Here is a 24,445-nt window from a genome sequence, read left to right on the forward strand (position 1 = left end):
AGTTTGCTGGAAAATTCAAATCCCTGCCCCAGCCGCTGCGATCGGTCTCGAAGCCGCTAATTCACGGCTCAGCCTAATTACCTCGATGGGATTTCTGGGCCCTGGTTTCCTGGTGCTGCTCAGCGAGGGGCTGGGGGCCATGCCAGCGGGGACCCCCTGCCCCAGGCAGACCCCCCCCCCCCAGAAACCTGCACTGAGACCCCACACAACTCACTTTATGCCCCTTGGGACTGCCCCCCCCAAAACCAAGGCATCCTCCTCAATTTCTCAGCCTGACTCCGGGCACCGGCTCCTCTCCCCCATTTCGGGCCGGGGGCTGGAGCTGGTGCGGGCACCGCGCTGCTGCTGGTGCCATTGGCACGGAAACCTTCTAGCCACAGAGTAATGCAGTAAGTCATAATTTCATTTCTTCAAAGAGGAAAAGATGGGGCAGGAGGGGGAAGCTGCTTTATTGATATGTCATCATTTCACCCCAAAACGTCAGCAGGGAAGTTAATGGCAGCTGGGCTGAGGTGGGGCTGCGGCTGCTGCTTTTCAGTGCTCGCCTCTGGAGAAGCAGCTCCTCAACATCCCTTCTTGTTGCTAAATCCTCCTTCTCCCCCCTTCCTTGCAACAGGTAGAAATCATAGTGAAAAACAAAAAAGTGAAGAACTCCCCTTTTAATACTTTTACCTGCAGCTCTGCCGGAGCAAGGGAACACTGCGCACCGTAAAACCTTCCAATTACAGGAATCCAAATCGAGGTGTAAAGGCTTGAAACCCTGACAGTAAGAACTTCACTGATTATTTTTTTGTGGGTTTTTTAAGGCCCAAAAGAACTCACCAAATGGCAGCCCAAGGCATTGTACAGCGGAGGGTCAGGGCGTGTTGCAGCAGGAGGGAGCACCCGAGTCCCCAGGGATGCCGCAGCGGGTGACGGCCCAGGGTGCGGGGTCTTGGGAAATCAGATTTTCTCGGTCCACCAAGCCAGCTGCCCCTGGTGAGAGGGTAGAGGAAGGGCGATAGGAGCTTATTTTCGCTTGAAACCACTCAGGCCTCCCAACTGCAGCGCAACAGCTCCGGCAGCAGTGGCACGAAGGCAGCGAGGGGGTGGCCGGAGCATCCCGGGGGGTGTCCAGAGCCGGGCAGAACCGGAGGAGCATTGGGATGGGTTCCCAGAGCAGTCACAGCGCAGGATGGACCTGTGCTTCCTGGGGGTTTCACAGCTGTCGGATCAGGATGATGCTCCCTGGCACTGCCCGCTCCGGCAGCTCCGCCGGCTCCCGGAGCCTCGGCCGCAGCCAGCGGCTGGGGTCAGACATGCAGGTCAGACCAGATTCACATTTCAGCTCCTCACGCCATTCCCTTCAATTTCAATTCACCTGGAGACAGAGACAAGGCTTTCTTTGAAATCATCTCATCCCCACCGAAGCCCAAAGACCCTTCTCCTGCCACCCATCACCCCACCAGCCACCCCACTCCACTAATTCCTGGCCAGCTCCCCTAACCCCAACTCCACAGAGCCTCTCCCCAAACCTCCTCCCGCACTCCGTGCCGCAGCCCCAGCCCCCGCGCAGCCCCCCAGGACCCTCACGGCCGAGGGAGTGGGTGCTGCAGAAGGAGCCGGGCTCGGATGACGAGAAGAAGCTTAAAATTTCCTCGGAAAGGCAGAAGAAATAAATTTTGTGCAGCCCCGAGAATGAGAAATGAAAGCTCATGCTTCAGCAAGCGCGTCTGCCTGCAAAATTTATTTTATTTAGCAATGCTAATGGACTAATTAAAAATATATTAGCGTGACTATTTCATTTCTTTTCTGATCAGTGTCAAAGTAAATAGAGTTAAAACACGTGAGCTGCGGTGCAAATTGTTCCCCAGCAGCCCCACACAGCTCCCGGGCCAGCTCAGCGGTGCCTCTCCCCGACGTCGCTTTGCAGAGTGGAGCCCGGCCCGGTCCAGCCCGCACCGTCGGCACGGGACGGGCACTCTGCTCCGGCCAGCGCTGGTCCAGCCTGGCTGCCGGGCAGGAAACCCCCCACAGCCGCCATACGAGCCGGGGCAAAGGATTTTGCTGTGCACCAGTCCCAGAACACATCGCTGCCTGTCCCGACAAACCCGGATCACGCCTCTGGCCAAGGGTCTCCATAAATCCCCTGGCCAAGCTCCACCATTTATTTCCAGCGCCATCGATCCATCGCCAGAGCCTGACCCTGGTGCCTTTCCATCTTCTCCCCCGAACGCTCTCTGAGGGATGGCAGAGAACGGCGGCTGCTGGCTGTTCTGTTCTTAGTGCCGCTTGTCCTCTTCGTGTACAATGGCTTGGGACCTGCATTAGACAGAAAATTTGGATTTAAAATTTAATATTGTGCTTTTTAGGATGAGCTGGGTGGGGTTTTTTTTATTTTCTGTATTTTTTTTTTAACTGGAGGAATTCTTTTAAGAAAATGCCTATGGGTGGGAAGAGAGGAGCTGATCAGAACAGTGCCAAGAATGAAGAAACCAATAAACCAGAGGGAAAAGCCAGCTTCCCCATCCACGCGAGCACTGCGGGAGGCATCGGCCATCCTTCCTCCCGTTGTCTGTCTGTCCATCCTCCCAGCCTGGCTACCCCCGTGCCTCCGGCGCAGCACTGAAAACCCCACCGAATCCCAAAATGCATTTTACAGCCTCGGCTTCTCCTGGCTGGGTCAGGACCACGGGCGACAGGAGGTTTCCTGCCAGGGGCAGAACTGAGACGCAGCCGAATCCCGACGGATTCACCCCGGCATCACCGCAGCTTCGTCCCAGCTCGCCCCGCTCACAGCAAGTGGCGAACAATATCGTTACTCCCACTCTCCAAAGGGCTCTGATCGGAGCAAAGTCTGGGCTTTTCTTTAAGGAACCTTCTCGCAGACCCCTTCCCGGCCCGGCCCCATGCTCCTTCGGCATCTCCCTCAGCAGGGAGCAAGCGCTGAGCGCCGTCCTTGCCGTCAGCGTCACCGCCCGCTCGGCACGCGCTCATCTGCCAACGCTGCAAAATGTCTACACTGAAGAAAAAAAATACTTCTAACCATTTCCACAGGAGGCAGTGCATAAATAAGGGCGAATAAAAATTCCAGGCATGCTCAGAAAAAAAAATAATCCCTTTTCCCTTTCCTACAATAAACGCATGACTTTAATTTCCTGCCAGTGTCAGCTTCCCATCAGCACTGCACAGGGACTGCGGGCTCCAGGGCACCGAACCCACCCTTGATTTTGGAGCTGTCTCCTTGCCGACTTCTCCCCCACCCCTGATGCCACCCAGGAGCCGGCGGTGAGGGTGCTTCTCCCACAGGAGGTGCCGACAGAGGCCCGTTCCCAGCCCCTGGGCTCGCGTGCAAGCTCCGGAGTGGAGCTGTGAAGGGTTGGGAGAAAAAGGGATGCGGGCTGTGGAGAGTGCTGGAAATATCAGCGTTTCCCTTTTCAAGGCACCCGTACGCGTCTGCATGGACGCCGACGCGTGCCAGAAACATCGGCAGCAGCAGCAGCAGCTCCTTGTGTCCCGGCCCGCTGTGGGTCTGCCCGGCTTCACCCCAAAGGGCTGGGGGTCTGCGGGGGGACACACGGCGCTGAGAATATCGAATATCGACTATGGATCAGCGCAGACGAAGCCCTGCTCTCCCGCTGAGTAATCACGGCGCGTTTCACAGCGCAGCAGCATCCATCAAACGCTGAGCAACGCTGGAGAAAAACTAACCCCAGGCTGGAAGGAGCCCCGTGGCCCTCGCCTGCCCCTCCCTCCTCATCCTCACCTTTCTCTGTCCGCCCTGTCCATCCACGCTGCCTTCCTTCCCATCTCAGACTCCCACCCCGCGCTGCACAGCGTTGTGATGAGACCGGCTGCCCTCCTCTGCTGCTGCAAGGGAGAAAAAGAAAAATGGAGCTCAGGGCTTTCCTCCCAGCCGCTGCCCCAGCTCCAGCCCTCCCAGCGCTGAAGCGTGTGGTAAATACATCTCGCTCACCCACTACCCCCCCGTCCCCATTGCTGCCCCGAGCTCCCACTCCCCCCCACAGTGGCCCTCGCCCGGGGCAGCGTGGGGACCCCGACGCACCGCGCAACGCAGCGAGCCAGGGCTGTTTTGGGAGGCTGGAGAAGGAGAGGATGAATCCCTCGGGTTTTGTCACCTGCCAGCCCTCCGCCTCCAAGGAGCCGGCTCCACGCCACCCCGCCCCCCCCTTCCAGAAAATCACGCAGCAAAGCCCACGCACAGCACCCGGTGTCACCCACCCCGTCCTCACCAAAGGCCACTTGGACACCCAAGGGTCTGGCTGAGCCACACGCAGAGGAGAAAGCTGCTCCTGTTTTCTCCTGGAGCTAATTTCTACTGTCTATCTATGCATTGTCTACTTAGAAAGTGCTAATTACACTTACAGATGATTATAACGAGAGCACAGGGAGAGCTCTCCCCTGGGCGCACCCACGGTTTGGTTGCATAGCCACTATTCTTGGTCAGAAAAACTCCTCCTCTGTGGGTGTGGAAGCAGCACGTGCCCAAGGAGACCCATCCCACCAGTAAATGCACGTGGGTGAGCACCCACCTGTGGGTGCCAGGGCTGGGCACGGCCCCGCAGCCCCCCGGCACCCCCTGAGCCCGCGCCACAGCGGCGAAGGGGTGTGGAGCACCCTGCTCGCGCATTTCGGACTCCTCCAGGAGGGTTTTTGAAGAGCACGTCCATAAACAAGACCCTTCCCTGGGTCTGGGACGCGACTCGTTCCTGGCCATCACTTGCCATCCCGGCAGCCGGCACCTTGATAAAAAACATTCAGAAAATTAGGAATGGTTGCAGAAATCCAACAAACTTCCTTCCCCCCTTGATCAAAATCTGCCAGCCTTCAGCATCGTCCCAGCGCCAGACAAGGAGCCGAGCCCGAGCCCTGCCGCGTGCCGAGCCAGCGGATCTTCCCGTTCTCACTCATTCTGTGTTTTTTGCTACTCCGAAAAGGAACACGGAGAAACGGACGGGGCAAGGCTGGTGGCTGCACCTGAAGCCTTGACGACACCAAGCAACGCGCACCACGTCATCGAGGGGAGATTACACTTCTCCACCAGAAAGTTTTGCTTGCAAAACTGCAAATTAATTACTGGTTTCAGGCAAAGGTGCCGTCGGCAGCAGCCCTGGTGACGCTGTTGCACCAGCTCTGGAGGGATGGTGGCTCCCAGCAGAATCCCAGAATCCCAGCATGGCAGGGCCCTCTGTGGGTCACCCAGCCCAACCCCCTGCCCAAGCAGGGTCACCCAGAGCAGGCTGCACAGCACCGCGGCCAGGCGGGGCTGGAATATCTCCAGAGAAGGAGACTCCACAGCCTCCCTGGGCAGCCTGGGCCAGGGCTCCGTCACCCTCAGAGGGAAGAAGTTCTTCCTCATCTGCAGGTGGAGCTTCCTCTGCTTCAGTTTGTGCCCGTTGCCCCTTGTCCTGTCGCTGGGCACCACTGGAAAGAGTCTGGCCCCGTCCTCCTGACACCCACCCTGCAGATATTTAGAGGCATTTCTAAGGTCCCCTCTCAGCCTTCTCTTCTCCAGGCTGAGCAAGCCCAGCTCCCTCAGCCTCTCCTCGTAGGAGAGATGCTCCAGTCCCCTCCTCATCCTCCCGCAGATGCTGCCGACAGGCCAGATCCAGGGAGGGTGAGCCCAGCTCCACAGCTTGGTGCTGGAGAGACCCACGGCACCCTTGCCTTCCAACTAAAGGCAGAAGCATCCGAAAGGACAAACCTATTAGGGAGAAAACAGGAATTTAATTACTCGGTGTTTCAGCACCAGTTGGAGATGAGGGTCGGAGACACGACAGTGTGGTGGCAGCTGGGGACGGGAGATTATCGGAGATGGGGGTTTTGATTAATCAGGCTGACACTTGTCTGAGCCCGGGAGGCAGAGGACGCGCCGGCGAGGCAGGCAGCGAGGCTGGCAGGGAGGCGAGAGCCAGGATGAGGCCTCGAAGCAGGCGACTGCAGCTGTCTCCTGCCAAATCTGTGGTGCTGAGAACAACAACGGGATGGGGGAAAGGAAGGGAAAAGCATCCCCTGGCTCCTGCAGGGTCCGTGCCTCCGGCCCCAGAAGGGCTTCATGCTCACAGCAGAGGGGATCAGTACCTGCATCCTTGAAGAGGTCTGCACGGAGGGGCTGGACAGCAACGGGGTCCCGACGGCGGACCACCGCCCGCAGCAACGCGAACCTGTGCGGGGAGCGAAAATGCATCTTAGGGAAGCGAGACAACGCGAGAGCCCTGCGAAGACGAGCAGCCCTCCCCGGCCGGGAGCCAGGGACCAGCCCGGCTGCCGCGTCCACACGGCTCCGCTCCTCTCCATCTGCGGGCAAACCCCGCTGCCCACAGCCCCGCATCGCAGCCGCCCCCCACCCACCACGAGCATCCCGAGATGGGCTTCAAGCTCCAAATTCCCAATTCCCACCCCTTCAGGGCTCTCAGCCGCCCCTGGCCAGGGGGGTGGGATTCAGTGGGATCCATCCTGCGGCACCCAACCCTGTCACCCGCTGCACAGGGACCAAACTCACCTCTGGGAGATGCTCGAGGCAGCACAAGCGATCCCTCCGCGTGCCCCTTCCCTATCGCTGCTCTCTGCAACACCTGGGACGACTGGGATGAATAAAAACCATCATGGTAAGTGATGGCCTGGACCTCAGGACAATACTAGCAAGGAAGGACTCTTAATTTTTTTTTTATACATTAGAACATTTATTTCTCAGAGAGAAAATATAGTCTCAGACAGTCAGATTATAGTAGGTAAAATTAGCATTTTTTTTTTCTTTACAAGCATAGATTTTCTTATTACCTCTCTTATACCATCTGATATAAACAATTCTAGAAAGCAAATAAACTCACTTTCTACAATAAATAGAGCGATCTGTGCTTTACAGCAGACTGACAGTAACGCTTAGGTCCCGTAGCAACAGCAGGATATTAGCCAATTCAAATTCTAAAATGTCATTAAAAAAAACACCAAAAAAAAAAAACCCAAAAGAACTCAGATCCCAAGATCTTCAAACATATACACAGGTCACAAGTCCACAGCTGAGCTACCACCTTGGAAAAGGGTACGTTCCTTTAAATAAATTACACTGTGTGCATATAAAAGACCCAGCAACACAACTGAGGACTTCAAGAACGGTGACAATAGGTCTAAATAATTTAGAACAGTATTTTACAACTATGTACACAACATCCTTCCCTAGCCACACTCCATAGGCATTATTATTATTATTATTTTTACAAAACCCTATGCCCCATCTCTATATGTTACAGGAATCTTCCTCAAAGTGTGGTTCCATGTCCCAATGTATAAGAAGTGGTATTTTAAAAAAGTAGACCAAGTAGAAATGGCAGTGATTACTCCCCACTATTCATTATTATTATTATTAATTATTATTATTTTTGACCCCACATTCTCTTCAGTATGAAAAAGTTAAAATAATAAAAAAATACTGAGTTAAAAAGCGAAATGATGATCTTCAATCTACAATCTTGCTCTGCACCTTTGGTTCTTAAAATGGGAAAGCAAAAAGGGACACGCAACAGAAGAGCTCGGAGAAATCATAAAGTCCTTGGCTAATAGAAAAGGTTTCATCATCCAGTTTCCAAACATCAGCTGTCCCCATTTTCGCGACGCAAACCCGAAAAGCCGGGACTGTCTGCAGAGCTGGGTTTGCTCGGGCTTCAACAGCCAACAGTGCTGGAGACCCACACACCGGGGAAGGAGCCGCGTGCGTGGGAGCAGGCGAAAAGGCAAAACGGTCGTGTGCTCTAGCCAGCGCTCGGTTTCAACCCCAACCGAGCCCGAGGCAAACATCAGACACAGAAAAGAGAAAGGGGAAGAAAGGAAGAGGAGTCTTACAGCAGATGTGCATAAGCCAACACAAAAGATCTATCTCCCTCCAACCCTGATCAACCTCGGCATCTGCAAGGCTGCTCCAGCTCATTAAGACACCCCCAAAATTCATTTTACTTCTTCAAAAAAGGAAGTTTTCTTTGTTTCGACTCGGCACTCTATTAAACCATGATCCGAAATGTTACTGGAACAATCAGAGTCACAGAAATCAGAATTCCGATGTGAAACTAGCAAATAAATTTCTCGGACACACACACAGAAATCAGCCGATTTGCTTCTCGTATTTAAAGCTCTGGCATCTGTGTGTGTACGGGTGTGCAGCAGAGGGGAAGGTTGCCAAAACACCTCGAGCTTTTCTAAATGCAGCGAGAGAATCAAACATGAAAACGCTACGTCCGTAGGCAGGAAAATCGTAACGCGAACTCCCAGCTACCATTTTTTTATTAATGTGATGGGACAGTCAAAGTCATTTAAAAAAATGAAAAGGCCGATGATGGTTAGGGTAAATTTGGCACCAGAAAAGTCCGGTTGGGATTTCTATAAAGGATCCTGGTTCGGTTACAGTGGTGACGGGTTCCCGGGAATTACTCGGGGCTGGCTGACGACTTAAAAACCCCGTCGGCGCGCGGGAGGCAGGGCCGAGGGAGGGTGCACGAGGTCCGAGCATCCGGGCGCCGCGCTCAGCTCACTGCATCAGCTCACCTTGGCTCCCGTCACCTGGCAGCTTCTCCTAACCACCCTCCTCCTGGCCCTGTAGACTATACATTTCATCTCCTGCCAGCTCTTCAGCGAGACACATTCAGAAAGAAGCTGGGCAGGCTTTTTGGCACGTTCCAGGGTACTTCGAGGAGTGCAGACAGCTGCTGGGAACGGCATCGCCCAGCCGGTCAGCTCTGCAGCGAGCGCGGGGTCTGGAGGAGAAGGAGGCCCAGCTGCCCCGACCCCTTACAGGTAGTTGGACGTAACGAAGGGGTGATCTCCCTGCACGCGGCTCATGTGAATCATGGCTCGGTCGTAAGCCACCTGCACGGACTTGCGGATGCTGGTTTTTCGTCCTTCCATCATCTTTAGCTTGTCCACTGTGTCGTCCACGCCGAGGGGGTAGACTTTGTCACGCGGAAGCCACTGCCTGCAATAGAAAGGAGAGCACAAAGCCCCATCACCGAGGGCATCGAGAGGGGGAACAGGGAAAGAAGAGCAAACACCTGGAGGCCTCTTGCCCTTGCAATGCCATGCCTGAGCTCTCTGCAGGAGGCTGACTGCTCCGATGTGCCTGGCTCTCCAACCTGCTGCAACAGGCCAAGGAGTTTGTCCCAAGAGTTTCCAAGACGTGGCCAAGTACTCCAGCTCCTCAAGCATTTCCCACGTCTCAGCACCCACTAGTCACTGGTTGTCATCTCCTCCCCAGGAGCAGCTATGTTCCTGTGATCTATTTGTTTATAATTAACACTCCACAATGTTGATACAAATGTTTAAATGCCTGCGTTTGACATGGAACCACCTGCAGGCAAAATGCCTTCCTGCACGACCACAGATTTCTCTCTCCTTGGAGACTTTACTCCAGGCTTTCAACACTCCCTTGAGGTCCAGGGGAAACTTGGAAACCCCTGTGTTCCACAGAGCAGCAAACACAGGGACTTCCATGGTGGAAAGGAAGATTTTATGCCCAAGAAAGCTCTGCCTTGTTCCAAGAGGCCATAAGGATCAGGGTTTGGGTGACTACAACTATCCCAAGGATCATCCAGAAACAGGCAGACACGTCCCAAGCCTAAGCTGACCCCACCCAACTTATGACTTAAATTGCAAGTGCCTTGTCTATAGCAAGTTTTTATCGTGCAGTCATGAGCCCACGTTAATTAGAACGCTCAGAAACATGTCATCTTCCCTAACAAAGTCCAGCCCCTAGGAGCTAAAGCTCAGCCACTGCTAGCACAGCTCAACACATCTCCCAGCCAGCCAACACGGACAACCCAGGGCAGCTCAGCTCATCTTCGCCATGAAGACGAGGGGCCAATTTCAGCGTCTGTGACCCTTCTGCAGCATCACTGAAGTCAGCACAATTTGGATCTGGCACTAAGACCACCGGGGTTTAGGACTTCCCCGAGGCGCCCTGGCTTCCCAGGAATTGCAAATAAGGATCTAAGTGGCCACTTAAAAGCGTAAACATCCACCAGAGCCTGTCTCCAACAAAAGCAGGGCAAAGCCAAGGAAATGCTAATTTTTGTTGGGAAAGTAGCTTTAATGACAAGTTTGGATTTAGATTTTTCAAAACCAATGACTACAGCAACAGGAAGCGTGGCACTGCCACTGATTTTCAGCTAAAAGTCATTAGTACCTCTTTGAAGAACATGTCCTGTATCAAGTGGTTCTGGTAATCAGTGTACTAATAAAAAACCTCAGGAGAGTGACTCTCCTGGCACCTCTTTCCCCCAGAGGACACAACCATACTGATCAAGGGATGCGATGGTGGTCCTCTTCTCAGCTTCTGAAGAAGTCAGCACACACGTTTCCTTTGCCTGTGTTGCACCTTGCCTCCATCTCTTCAAACTGCATAAAACACTGCAGCAGCCCCAAAACACAGGGGGAAACACTCCCCCTTGCTGCTTTACCCCACTGCATGCTTGGCTCTGCCCTCTCCCCATGATGCACCCTCCCTCCAGCCGCGCCGCAGACGCCGGGCGATGTTCGCCTCCCTCCTCCAGCCCCTCGCCCTTCCCTGCTCTTACGGGAGTTATGGGAGATGCTCTCTCTGCCAGGGCTGCCTGGCTGCAGCCTCACCCAGACCCCTTCCAGGGACACCAGCAAGGACCTTCCCCGGGACACCAAGGACTCTCAAAGTAGCACGAGGCTCCTTTTCAAGCCCTTGATATCTTATTTTATAGGGGCAGCAGCAGAAGAGGCGAGCCCATTCTCTCCTCTGTTCCCACGTGCACCCCAACCGCCCAGCATCCGCTTTTTCCGCAGTATAAACTCTCTGGATCTGCGATTCCAGCTGCACACAGGTATTGCCTCCTTCGTGGCAATTTATTTGCTCAGTTCAAGTTCCCATGTACCATTTGCTGGTTAAATAATCCAGTGGGTTTAGCATACGGCTGCCTGCCTCACTGGGGGGACTCACCCCTTCCAGCATAATGCTCCAAATTTACAAGTTTCCCACTACACGGATTTCCAAGCCTTATTGCTCATTTTTAAGGCACTTCATTGGTTTGTGACTTATTATATCTGTCTGGGTTATTGTTACCATGTGAGCATGGTCAGCCTCGGATACTAAAATCACCAGATTCAGTCTGTCTGAGACAGAACAGTAAAAGGCCTTGAGATATTTCACTTGCCCTGAGCCAGGTGCTTACACCTACATTTTCCATCTTAAACAAGCATCTTGATTTGAAAACTGCAGGTACTCGGCACCTCTGAAAAATCAGGCAAGTCTAAATATGGAACAAACCCCAGCATTTGAAAACGTTACCCTGGAGATTTTTGGCAAATCTTTTGCACAGCAGTGGAACTGGCTGCTGAGTGTGCTGGTGTTTTAAAGTCAAATGCTCTCTGAAATTTACTGCAGATTTTGACTACTAAATTGGCTCTTCGTGTGCCTCAGTATTTTTGTGGTGACGTGACCCTCGGGTGAAGGATGCTGCACCGTGGAAGTGGAGCAGTCAGATGTCGCGCTCTTGGACCAGGGAAAAGCAGGCTGGCTTCCTCATTTAGACTTTTCTTGGCTGCTGCATGCTTAAATTCTCCAATTTACATGTAACATCATCATCATCATCATCCCTGTATGCTCCCACACCCCAAAGGTGACGTTACATCTTCCCTCTCTGCCACAGCACTCACCACAGGCTCCAGCTTTTCTGCACACACTCACCAGGTTCTCTTGTTGTCAAAGAAAAGGACAAGGAAGAGTTTTTCTCCTGCCTCTGTCTGCCTCTGCTCCCCCAACTTCAACACGTCCATGGGTGGGACTGGGATGGGGACTCCATTGTGGAGCAAACCCTCGCGGGGCATCTCGGGATCGATTATCTAGTGACACAGGGAAAGGATATTTAAGCACAAAACCCTTCAAGTACTGCAGAGAATGCATTTTTTTTCTGTTCTTTCAGTCTATCCAAGCTAGACAATTAAAATCTATTTCGGATGGGTAAGCAAAATTGCTTACTCTGTCTCAGCAGCAATTCTTACAGAATTTTGCTGTCCTTGAGACTCCTCCTGTGAAGGGAAGCCAGTCAGTCCAAAAGCCAAGCACCCAGTCTTAAAAAAGAGCAAGGACGTAAGTATGTGGTTCTGTGTGGATGTTGATGCACTTACACTAACTTGTAATTTAGTACAAACTCAGTGTTGTCGTGTTCAGCACATGATTTCCCTCCTTCACTCCAAACTCGTACGATGAATTCAACACCACTGCTGTACTCAGCAGGCACAATGCGATCTCACAGCAGCTCTGTTCCGGTGCAATTCAGCTGACTTCAGTGGCATTGCTCCGATTTATGCTGCCATTAGATCAGAATCAGGCCCAATATTTGGAGAGTCAACAAGCAGTGCCAGCTTTATCAAGCTGGGGGAACGCAGACTACAGTCGCCTGGGAGAGAAGCAACAACAGACGCGTTCGACTCTCCCCACATAAGGCAGAAACGCCGGTGTCCAACGCTTGTGCTGTGTGATCACAGCAGGAGAACGAAACAGCAACGGGTGGATGCAATACTCCGTTCAGTCTTCTTTGCCTCCTGATCTTGGCTCCTAAGGGCTTGAAAAAGCTGTTTGGTTTTGATATTGGCCAGCTGTAGGAATTTATTAAGACACTTCACCACAGTAACCGAGTGCTATAAAAAAATGCCTTTTTTGGGGACAGTCTAACCACTTAAAGCCGTGCTAAAGAGCAATTTAACTTTGGCTGTAGCCACACGAAGATCAAAAAATGCTTTGGTTGGGCAACATGGCTAGCGGATCTGTAGCTGTTCTCTCCTCTGCGCTCCCAGTCAGAGTACAAGCATGGACAAGGGTCACTCTTTTAGCAGCATCTGCCCTTTTTGCCGGCTTCAGACCTGTGCTCAGCCACGGCCAGGCATACATGCCATGTCAGCTAACGGATGGTTTCACAGCTCTGCTGCTTGGAGGCAGAGACCTGTGTAATTTCCGTGACGACTGCAGTTGCTTTCACCCCCTCTGATTCCTCAGCAGTCACAAGCGCTGTCTGTCGTAGCGATCCCAACCATGAAGGCACTTAAGGGGATGGCTGCAGCCATGCAGAAATTACACGGAGCAGAGATGGCAGGAAGAGCCATGTCGCAAGGGATATATTTAAAAGTAGCAGAAACAACGAAACATAGTCAGCCTATCTCATGTTCTTACTTATATGCTTACTTCAGCAGTCTCTGCTGGTAACTTAACAACCACTTAAAAGCCTGCAGTGGTACTGGCACTTCCTAGCAACACTGCATGTCACATCTTGCTTTGGAACCAAGTGTGGTGCTCACTGAGGCCAGGTTTATGGATTTCACATTAATAATCTCATATCCAAACATGGATACATACTAAGGAAACATTGTTCAAAGGACTAGGTACACACACGTGCATATATTCTCATATTTAAAGCAAACATACTGTTACTGCGAGAGGATATATGGACCACAAGGCCAGGACGGCACCTACAGATGGGGTTGCACTCACTATACAGGAAAATGTGCAGGCAGTTAGACACCAGCGCAACCTTGTGCCTGTCTTTACAAAAGTTAGGTCTTCTCATGCCAACAGCACCAATTACTTTCCCCATACCTTCTGAGTGAACAGAAGAGGAGAGGAAAGATCTCCTCCTATCCCTGGCACCGAGAGACCCATGTTTTATGAATCCTCTGCAATGCTCTGAAACAATGAGCACAGGGAAAATTAACTCTGCAAAGGAGGGGGGGGAAGCACATATTGCATGATTTTGTGGGGTTTTCCTTTCTGTCTGGTTACACTGCAACACTAGCACTGTGTTCTGGGCTACCTGTGCTGTGGGTGCAGACTGTGAGAGCAACGGGGTACTTACCAAGGCAGGGTAGGAGGGATAGCCACGGCACTTGGCCCACACGAGCTCCAAGGGCTCCAGCTCGGCCTGACTCTCAAAGGACATCAGGAGAGTCCTGCCTAAGGGACAGAAGGAGACATGGCTTAGGAGGGGGAGTCCTAGCAAGGGGGTTATGATAACACAAGAAACCACACTGTCATCTAACCCAGGCACGATGGCCTGCGCTGTCTCAGGAGCAATCAGCTAAAACAGACTAATTACTGTTATACTTAAAACATTCTGACAATAATTCTGCTGTAATTTTTTAACCTATTTGCTCCTGCAGCAAGCAGCAAGCTGGAATTTCAACTTTTTTTCACAACAAACCTATTGCCCAGCTGTTCATCACACAAGAGCGTACATTTAATCACCACTGTGTGCACAAATGCATAATTCCAGACCATTACTCTTAATCAAAACCTAGAGTAAAATGGAAAGCCACTTATTATATGCACTGGGTATCCAAACCAGGGGTGGTAAGACACACATGTCATCTGCAGTAAGTTAATGATAAAATGTAATGTGCAATGAGATCTAGCCTAGCCACGGTGAACATCCACCCTTCTTTATGGCCTGTCAGTACAGAGATGTTCCGCAATAAAATAAAGCCACAGGCTCCTAAATCATGGGTGTAAGTCTATGCATGCACGTCGCTTCAGATGAACGCTTTAATATGGAAATTTTCATCAAATTCAGTTCTGGGGTGAATAGCTGCTGTGTCACTGAAATCAAAGAGGTATACAAGAGATGAATTTGGTCCATTAGGCTCCACCAAGTCAAACCTATCCTCAATGGAACTGATGAAGCTGTACATGAGATTAATTTGGACCACCGTTCAGAGAGCTCCTTTTTATTGCTCCTAAATACAAATACCTAGACTATTCTGATGCCATATACTTTGGGGCTATTTGATCTCTGCAGGAAATGCCTGGTTCTAGTTGATGGAGGTCTATTAGCCATCTATTTTTTCAAACATAAGTCAGGAGATCTAGAAAATGCTGAGCACAACCCAAATGAGCGCCCTGCCAAGACAGATCTGACGTGCTTCTCCACTACTGCCTTCCATATGAATTCTTCCATTAACGAAATTATGTTCTAATACACAAAATCGTCCCACTGATTCTAATTCTCCCAGTACCAGCCCTGCTCTGTAACCTTATCCCCAGAGCAGACTGCAAGCACGCGGCATCCAGGATGATAACGGTTCCCAGGGAGACAGCAGCCAGCACACGGGAGCTGTACAGAAGGGCACAGGCCAGCACCAGGGAGTCAAAGCTGAATTCTGACTTCAGCATAAACCTGTAGTAACTCTAGCATTGACACACCGTCAGAAAGACAAGAATCTGGTCATGTGAGGGCTGGAAGATTGGTGTAGTGCCTTGGGTAGTATTAGCGGAGCGCGACTTAATTTTACTGATGGATAGCACAGTCTGACAAAGACAACTTTGTTACAAAGACCTTGAAAGCAACGACAGCAATACGAGAGGGAACAGCTATGAAGTCATCTCTAGAGAGACGCCTCTTATAATTATGATTTACTGTTTGTACTGCAGCGTCATTAAAGACAACTAGTCCCAGATCAGGAGAAGACAGTGCCAGGGACACAACACACACCAGACCTACAGAAAGCACCCATCCGAGGAGAACACAGGGCACAGGCAATCAGTGAAAGCAGGGAAAAACTTTTTATGCAATAACCTAAAATCACAACAAAGCAGGTGATAATGCACAGGCAGGTCAGCAGCCTGATCGCACAACCTGGAGAGCTCGTGCGGGACTGGTTCCCAGCGCGCACTGGGACCATCTCTCCCCGGTTCGGATGGATGCCAGCCCTGCAGTGCGGTGGGACCGGAGCAGGGCGCTCCCCAAAGCGGGGCTGCTGGGTGGCCGTTCTCACCTGAGCTGCTGTAATCTGAGTCTCCATTCACACCTTCCAAGAAGGGCACCCGAGAAAGAGCTGGCTTCCCTCGACTTCGCTTGGGAGGCACCACACCACTGTCAGAAAGATATGGAAAAGTAGGTATTGGGAGAAAACACAGCCAAGTAAACCAACTGCTCACCTCTGCTTAAAATACTGCAAAAATACTGTACCGGTGCACCCTTGGCACTAAAAGAACACTGAATACTTGAGCAAAGTATCTTCAGTAAGTCTCTTCTGGTGCGAGCACGCTGGACATCAGCCCAGCTTTGCCATAAGCAATAAAAGGGGTCGAATGGAAACCCAGCTATGAACACCAGAAGAAACCCAGCAAAGGCTCCATGCTGCAGAGCATATACGCAGCCGGACTCTATCAGTCCACGTCCTGAACATCCATCTCTCTGATTACTACAAACATTTCAGAAAATGGACTATCTCCACCTCAAGCAACCATATTTTTTCACTTATTGAAATTATTCTTTTAAAAATATTTACAATTTTCTAATAACCATCCCATTCTGAGTGAATCAGGTACTCAGAAGAGTGGAGAAAAAGCAGTAAACAGAGCTGTTCCTAAATAGAATAATTGTACAAGTCATCCAAGAGACATCAGCTTGTTTTTAAATCCTTGTTTTGTGGGTGTCACATTGCTCTAATGTAATTTTTGCTATGTGAATTGCTTGCAATTATTATAATAAGCACTTACATCGCACTTTTCATCTACAAAGTACATCGAGTAACAAGTCCCCATGGTCCCCTATGAATTCGGATTTGTCTCCATCACTTACAGATGGGGAAACAGAGACAAATATGGTGGGGCCATAAGGCCAAGCCACGGTTTGAAGGTCAGGGTCTGGCTCCTGGTCCTGCTCTGGGAGCACCCTCAGCCCATGAAGGATTGCTGCATGATTCAAGGGCCCTCATTTAAATGACACTACAACTATGACCAAATCCAGTTCTCTCCTTGTTCCCTTTGACGCAACTCCTCGCCTTACGACAGTTTATTGCAGTAGCTTCTTGGGAGATCTGCATGGGGGTCAGGGTAGCATCCAGCTTACAGAAGAGGCAATGACTGAGCTGAAGATCCGGGCACACAGCTGAGAGAAGACGGGGAGGATGAAGAGGCCGGTGGGTGTCCCATCTCAGAGAAGAGCTGGAGGCACTATGCCTCCAAGGGGCTCAGCACGTGCTAAGAGAGACCATAGAATCACAGAATGGTAAGGATTGGAAGGGACCTTAAAGATCATCTGGTTCCAACCCCCCTGCCATCAGCAGGGACATCTTCCACCACCCCAGGTTGCTCAGAGCTCCATCCAACCTGGCCTTGAACATGGTCAGGGAGGGGGTAGCCACAGCTTCCCTGGGCGACCTGGGCCAGTGCCTCACCACCCTCATGGGGAAGAATTTCTTCCTAATATCTAATCTAAATCTGCCCTCTTTTAGTTTACAGCCATTCCCCCTTGTCCTATCACTACACACCCTTCTGAAAAGCCCCTCTCCATCCTTCCTGTCGGCCCCTTCAGGTACTGGAAGGCTGCTCTAAGGTCACCCCGGTGCCTTCTCTTCTCCAGGCTAAACAGCCCCAACTCTCTAAGCCTGTCCTCGTAGGTGAGGTCCTCCAGCCCTCTGCTCATCTTTGTGGCCCTCCTCTGGACCCGCTCCAACGCATCCATGTCCTTCTTATGTTGGGGGCTCCAGAGCTGGACGCAGAACTCCAGGTGGGGTCTCAGGAGAGCGGAGTAAAGGGGAAGAATCACCTCCCTCACCCTGCTGGCCACGCTGCTCTCGATGCAGCCCAGGATACAGCTGGCTTTCTGGGCTGCAAGCGCACGTTGCCAGCTCACGCTGAGCTTCTCATCCACCATCCATCATTTACTGGGGCACCGCGTGCTTCCCTCAGCACCTGACTGGGGAGCCGAGATCACCACCGCAGGGAACAGCCCTCACACCAAAACTACTCCTCCGAACCCAGGGCATTGCCCCTTGTCATGGGCACAAAAGCCTTTGCAAACAGATTTATAATGGAAACACTAATCAAACCTTAGCTACAACTGCAAAATCATACGCCTCTGACAGCTAACAATTAAGATCACTCTGCATAGCAGAGCGAAGTTTTCACTTGAAAAATGCTCCTGGGATTCACCCTGCTGCAGAACAATTTGTTACGCAGCCTTTAGGTTTAAACTGCAGCCTCAGTCGTGAGGACGGGTGTGCATGGGGAGCTTTCCGATTTTCAGTGCCCAGCTGACGTTGCAAGCTTCGGGTCTTACAGGACTAACTGAGCAGATGCATTGGGAGCAAATATAAGGTGTCTGAACATCTTTCTCTAGTGATGGGTCATCACTCTCGGGGTCAAAGACAATCACAGGGCAGTAACATGTCCAAGGCTAAGAATATCAGCTAAGGAAGTCTTGCTTCTGCCTGTCCTGGACGATCTCACCCATCAAGGTCACAAGTTCTCAGCCTGCCACTCACAGCTCACTCCAACAAATTCTGCTGTAGCACAGGTTTTACCACGCAGTGAAAGGGCTGTGATATGACTTGAGTCAGCGTCAGGAGGGCTGGACAGGTAGATAAGACCAGAAAATGGATATGGTACGCACATACGCCTACTGCAGCTGACCAAAAGATGACAGATCTTTGCTTTAAGTCTGTTCAGGCCCGTCTGAGTGCCCCGTTCTGCTTTTTAAACCTCTGAGAGGAAGCAAGCAGCAATTCAGTAGGTGGTAGAAGTTCGACTTCACCTGCAGTGCTGAACTAGACATTTGAGTTCAAGCTTTTTCGAGCTTTGGCTTTCAAGAAATGCAAGAATGTATGCATGAGCAGAGAGGACGCGTATGCATTGAGAAACAGAAGCGCAACAGAGACCCATCTGCTTGAAAAATCAAGCACTGCTTTTGGGATCTATAGCTTAAGAGGACAGGACGGAACCTGAGAAGCTTTTTGTCTTTAGGGTCAACACACAAAATAAGAAACAGTTCGGGTTGGTTTCAGCAAAGTTGTCGAACAATAAAACCCGGCAGATTAACCCAGACACAGAAGGTGTTCTGGGGAACAGTTCTGCACGGGGCACTTACCTGCAGGCTTCAAACACCAGCCCCCCACCCAGGCCAGCGCTGCACTCGGAGTCGGAGCCGCTTTCTGCGTGCTTCGCAAAGCCGTTAGTCACTCCTGCCAAGGAGACAAACGGGAATCAGCCCAAAGAAGCAGCAGCAACACACAGAGAAGCTACCACAGCTCAGGTAGGGTCACTGTCCCGTGACTCACAGCCACAGAGATGCTGAGTACTTCAATCAGCAAGAGAAATTCGGCACTGAGCTCCCCAGACTCAGCTGCAACCAAAAAGCGACTAATAAAATGTATTTCTACCCGACACATGAAAAATTAAGCTGTCTCTGACCAGGAAATAAACCACTTGCCCATCTGGCTTCAAGTGCCCTTTGGAAAAGACATGGAGGTTTCATGCTGACTGCCTTGGACTTCTCCCTGTCTCACCCCTGGCCTGGCTGCCACGCTGGTCCCTGCCCACAGGAACAAGCATTTAAAACCACAGCTTATTAATTTACGGGTTCCTTGCTCTGAGAAAACCACTGTAGGAAAAACTCGTTGCTTCAATTTCTGGAAATCAGATTTTCCAGTGGACAGAGCAGACACTGAGGAAGCAAATTCCCCCTCGGTAGAAGATGACTCCCCACCACCTTCCTCTCCAGCCAGTACTTTGCCCCAGATGCCGATGGTGCTGGAAATCTTCCCTTCACTGCCAGGTTTCCTGCTCTGCGCAGCGGAGGGATACCTACACAGAGAGCTGGGATCACCCCCGAGCTTAGACAAGATCCACAACCAGGGACAGGCAGGGGTGGAGAGGGAATGACCCCTGGGAGCATTCCCAAGCCCAGAGCAGGTGCAAGAACCCAAATAACCACAGCCTTCCCCCATCCAGGGACGCACTGCTGCCAGGTTCCCCACAGGCTGGTCAAAAGCCCGTCAGCCATACAAAGGGCAAATCTGTGCCAAGGCCACTGCTGGTTTTCCAGCTGTAAATACAGAACCGCCACAAGGAGCACGTTTCTGGGAAACACCCTGTTCTGACAATCCCGATCGCGCTGACCTGCTCCTGCGGTAACACAGATTCGGCACACCGGGCACTCCCTCCAGCTAGGAGGAATCAATTGTGTCTGAAACAGTGGAGGGAGCTGAATCACAAAAGCAGTGCTGCAACTCACAGGAGAAAAACACCAGTGCTGTTTCAGCAGAGGAAAAACAACACTGCCCAGCTATCAATGATTTTCCAGCACCCTGACTGTATCTTTCCTTTTTCAGTTTCAACCTCGCTGACCTGTATCCATTGTGGGCAACTCCTCTGTGCTTTCGTTACTGGCAGATGATGATGGTGAGTTTCTCAGCTCTTTGGGGAAGCCATTTGTGATTCCTTTAACCTGTCCTGTAAGTCAACCCCCACATTCAACTGCTTTCCTCACACTCTTGATTTGCTAGCGATCTTCTGACAGCCAAATAATTTTAAGACAGTATTTGAGGTATAGCCTAAGTCAAGCTTTACAGATGGGAACTGCCCCACAATGGCTGTTAACACAGAATCAAAAAGCAATCACATTGCTGTCACTCAGCTGTTCCTTTTCACCTTGTCTTTCCAAATTTCAGCTCAGCTGCTTATTCTCATTTGCAGGTCTAATCTGAAAAGGAACCTGCTCGGTATTCCCACTAATTTTATCTAAACCCCAGAATGGAGTGTAAAGCAGATTTAAAAGCCATGTTTAACATCTCATCTTATGCTGGCACTGTGTTACCAGTTCACTGCACACCTCCAACCAAATGCACCATTTCCGCAGCAGGAAACTCTCACCGCTCAGAGTGGCTCAGCCAAAGCAAATCCTTCCACGAGGGCAAGAATGCCAACACTTATCAGCCCTTATTGTAGACCCCGGAGTCTCCAGCCAGGCCATTCAACAGCTCTGCAAGCTGCTGGGCATGTTACAGCAGTCCTGTGGACTGGCAAAGAGAAAAATTACTTGTGACCCCCCTGGGCTACACCTTGGTACCTTTAGATATCTCAAATGGAGGTGTCTAGAGCTGAACTAAGTTACCAGAAACTCTGTGTATAGTCAGCAGAGAGGTGCAGCTCATTGCAGACATGTCTTGTCTGCCTTATTTTAGAAATCTGTGGAAGAGCTGAAGCTTTCATCAGGCACATCTGGTTACGGGGACTTTGTTCCTCCCCCAGCATAAACTGAGTTTCAGGCGAGCAGTCTGGATGCAGACATCTTTAGTCGGCCCCAGGATTCCCACTCCCTCAGCCCCATCTCACAGTTTCCAAGGGTACAGAAGGAAGAGAAATCCCAAGGAATTACCTCTCTGTGCCGCCTGCCTGGGCGACTTCTCTCCATCGCTTCCGCTGCAGGTCCTGCTCTGCGGCCGCTTCCGAGCTTGTCGCTCCCCGTCAGGACGGGAGGGCAAAAGCTGCCCGCTCTGCCCATGGTCCTCCCCGTTCTCCAGGGAGCAGTCCAGGCCTCGTTGCAGCTTCACTCCGTTCTTAGCTTTTTTAAAAAGGACAGATGTCCGTCGGCCCACGCCGCTGAAGGGTGGGCTGGCAGGGGTGTCTGCAGGTGGCAAGGCCAGTCCGTTCAGGCCGTTGTCGCTGAGCAGGCGCTGGAAGGCTTGGCTCTCCCGCTGCAGAGCCTTCTTGTCAAAGAGCTCCCTGTCCGACATCACCCTCTTCTGCAGCTGATTCAAGGGCTTGCTTTCACTGATGGGTTTGAGCGTCGGAGGGTCCTGCAGAGAGTCCAGCTCTGAGAGGGAAGGTGCAGGTCCTGTGGGCTCCAGAGTTGGAGGGTGTGGGGGCTTGGCATCATCTGCTAAAGGAATAAAGGATCTGCTTGAACATTTTTAGAAAGAGTTATTCCCAAAACTACCAACAGCCATTCCCATCTTTCACTAGGGCCACACAGACAGTAGAAGCAGCAGGTGTTGGCTGTCAACACGCACTAGGAGAGCTGGAGCTCAAAATTCTGCTGCAACTTCTCACCTTTATCCCCTTCCTCGTCCCCCTCCCTCGATGTTTTATCCAGCCCCTCTTCCAGCAGCACAGGTTCCCCGTTGGGCATGGTCTTGTTCTGCTGCTGGGCCAGTTTCTGCCGAATGGAGTTGATCTCCCGTCTCAGGAGCCGGATGCGTCGCGTCCGGGCGCCGCTGGACCGCATGGTGCTCACCATGTCTAGTTTCTCCAGCAGCTCCTTCAGCTGGGCCTCCAAGGAGAGGTGAGCCCGGTTCTCTGGGAGGAGGATGTTATCCACTGCATCAAAAGAGAGCGTAACAGTGAAGGGAAGGAGCAAGGCTTCTTCAAGAAGCGTTTGGGACCACTGCCATGTCTCATTCCCACCGCTGCTATTCACGAACCAACTGCTTTAGTTCGGAGATTTAGAAATTGTTAACCTTGGAGCTTGGGCTTCGTTTGGGTAAAGAGCAGCTGACTGAACATGCACTGTCCTCCCGTTCCTGCTACTGTCCCAGGGACAGTGAAAGGACATGTGTCTGCACCCACACAAGACAGCTCACAGTCCATGTCCTTGGCAGAAACCTATTTCATTGCCAGATTAAACGACAAAATCAGACCACAAACAGAACTGGCCAAAACACAACATGTTTGGCATTCCTCTGGCTCTGCTGCAGGGCTGGCATCCGCTGGAGCAGGGCAGACAGTTGAAAGCCACGCTATCGTACACCAACACGAATTTCGTAACAGACCGCCTGCACCCTTCAGGAAGCAGACCACAGACTGAGCTCTGCGTGCTGGATGGCAGCAGTATTCTGTACTAAGTTTAGCCAAGTTATTCAACCAATGCTTTGGACCCGCATCTGAAGACAGCTATGCGAATGGATGTGGTCATGCTGTGAACGGCAAGTCTCAGCTAGGACTGCTTGGGTTCCAGTGCCTTAACCCCACACCACCCCCTCCTAGCCCTCAGTGCTTTATCTAACCCAGTTGCTCTTGCTGTTTTACAGTGAAGTATATGAGCTCTCCTCAGAGAAAAAAATCCTAGATCCACCTTTGTATTGTTCTTTAAAATCCCAAGTTTATACCACAGCCACGGCACAGATCAAATAGCACGGGCAGTCACGAGGCTCTTCTGAGACGGACATGCACTAGGAGAGCTGGAGTTAAGCTGCACCTAGCTCCGAGTGCTTGGCTCACCTGAAATCCTGCCCTTTGAGGCTCTAAAGGAGTTAGATACATGATTAGGTAAATAGATACATAGGAAAATTCTTGTACGCTGAAATGATGGCTATGTTTTCACACAGGCTGTGACATGCTTAGAACAAAGAACACAGTTATGATCTGCCTGGGAGTAAAAAGGGTTAATAAACACTCACCATCCTCCCAGGAAAAGCGGTAAAAGTCCTCGGTTTTGGGTGACTCGGGCAGGTGAATCCCCACATCAGTGTCAAAGCCGATGTTTTCAGCCTGCCGCCGTGCATGACGCAATATCGCTCCTCCGAGGTCTCTGAGCCGGACAGCTGCTCGGTGGAAAATCGTGTCTTTAGCATTATACCTCATGCAGTTGGTAACTATAAGGTTAAAGTCTTCCTCAAACTCATCCAATGTTCGGTACAGGTGAGACTCCAGCTTCCGCCTCATGGTGGAAAAATCCATTGGGTTGGAAATGAATTCCAGGTAATCTGGAACCTAAACATATAAAACCTGTACAATTACAAAAACCATTTACTAGCCAACTAGAGCGCATCCATCATAAGCACTCCTAATGCCCTTTCCACCGGCAAGGGGCAGCGCCAGCAGTTCATTTCTGTGTCACCCAGTCAAGGCAGACACATCCTGGCTCTGCAAAACATTGTCTGAGACGTGCTGAAGCTTCCAGAAAATGATACCCTGTTTTGGCCTGGAAGGATACCCACACTGCAAGTCCTCTTTGAGATATTCTTTAGTCCACCAGCAGCTTGGGACAAGGTGGTTTGTACTTCTAGGGTTATGACAGCACATGAGCCTCTGCCCAGCAATACCTCATCTACAACCCGTTAGACACCTCTAGGAAAGAGACTTGCCTCGCTCAGGTTAACAGGCTCTGCGAAGATCTGGGCAGCATCCTTCTCCTGCAGCAGGTCCAGTGTTGTGCGCAGAAGTACGTTGAAAGGGGTCAGCTGTAGCTCCATAGCAGCCTGCTGAACCTTGACCTGAGAACGGGAAAACAGCAGTGAGCACAGCTATCGAGGACAGCATAGGCGAGTGGTGTCTCCCTCCGGTTTCTCCTGAATCATCACCCCAGCTCTGCTCGTGGTGGAAACCTCAGGTCATCATACCACTAGTCTGGCAGACTCGCTGCTGAAGAACTTCTGGCAAACACCTGATGCTCCCCACATGCAGGACACACGTTGGCGGATGGCACTTTGCAGAGTCTAACTGCACAGTCCAATCCTTCTGTAAGGAGAACTCCTGTTTATCCAACCTCAGAGAGCCAAAACAAGAGAAACCCCCATAAAATTAAAAGATAATACAACTAAAAATGAAAACAGGAAGAAGCTTTTCGTGCCTGGTAAATCATCCTGTAGAACTCCCTGCCTCAAGATATTATTATGTCAACTAGAAACATTACACAAAAGTTAAAAGTATGCAGGCATTTAC

At 51.3% G+C, this 24,445-nt stretch overlaps 2 protein-coding genes across 7 annotated transcripts in view; both read right to left on the reverse strand.

The window, feature by feature from the left end:
* Positions 1 to 1,678: 1,678 nt before the first annotated feature.
* On the reverse strand, positions 1,679 to 8,709 carry LOC142364124 (uncharacterized). Its single transcript, XM_075442905.1, has 6 exons — positions 8,536 to 8,709; positions 6,503 to 6,584; positions 6,082 to 6,164; positions 4,533 to 4,742; positions 3,746 to 3,849; positions 1,679 to 2,301 (listed from the first exon to the last, which is right to left on the reverse strand). The coding sequence occupies exons 1-6, from the start codon at positions 8,707 to 8,709 to the stop codon at positions 2,262 to 2,264; spliced, it is 693 nt and encodes a 230-aa protein (XP_075299020.1). The 3' UTR covers positions 1,679 to 2,261.
* Positions 6,689 to 24,445, reverse strand: part of BRPF3 (bromodomain and PHD finger containing 3) — a 29,407-nt gene continuing 11,650 nt past the window's right edge. For 5 of the 6 annotated variants that reach the window (XM_075442697.1, XM_075442693.1, XM_075442695.1 and 2 more), the window contains 9 exons: positions 23,869 to 23,997; positions 23,182 to 23,494; positions 21,836 to 22,102; positions 21,162 to 21,665; positions 18,873 to 18,966; positions 15,775 to 15,872; positions 13,860 to 13,957; positions 11,699 to 11,853; positions 6,689 to 8,962 (listed from right to left, as the gene is read on the reverse strand). In XM_075442697.1, the coding sequence (XP_075298812.1) occupies positions 8,779 to 8,962; positions 11,699 to 11,853; positions 13,860 to 13,957; positions 15,775 to 15,872; positions 18,873 to 18,966; positions 21,162 to 21,665; positions 21,836 to 22,102; positions 23,182 to 23,494; positions 23,869 to 23,997 (1,842 nt within the window). In that variant the 3' untranslated portion in view covers positions 6,689 to 8,778. The remainder of the gene's footprint in view (positions 8,963 to 11,698; positions 11,854 to 13,859; positions 13,958 to 15,774; positions 15,873 to 18,872; positions 18,967 to 21,161; positions 21,666 to 21,835; positions 22,103 to 23,181; positions 23,495 to 23,868; positions 23,998 to 24,445) is intronic. The other variant, XM_075442698.1, reaches the window with a different exon arrangement.

This window comes from Opisthocomus hoazin, chromosome 25 (assembly GCF_030867145.1).
Source record: "Opisthocomus hoazin isolate bOpiHoa1 chromosome 25, bOpiHoa1.hap1, whole genome shotgun sequence".
In the NCBI taxonomy this organism is placed as follows: domain Eukaryota; kingdom Metazoa; phylum Chordata; class Aves; order Opisthocomiformes; family Opisthocomidae; genus Opisthocomus; species Opisthocomus hoazin.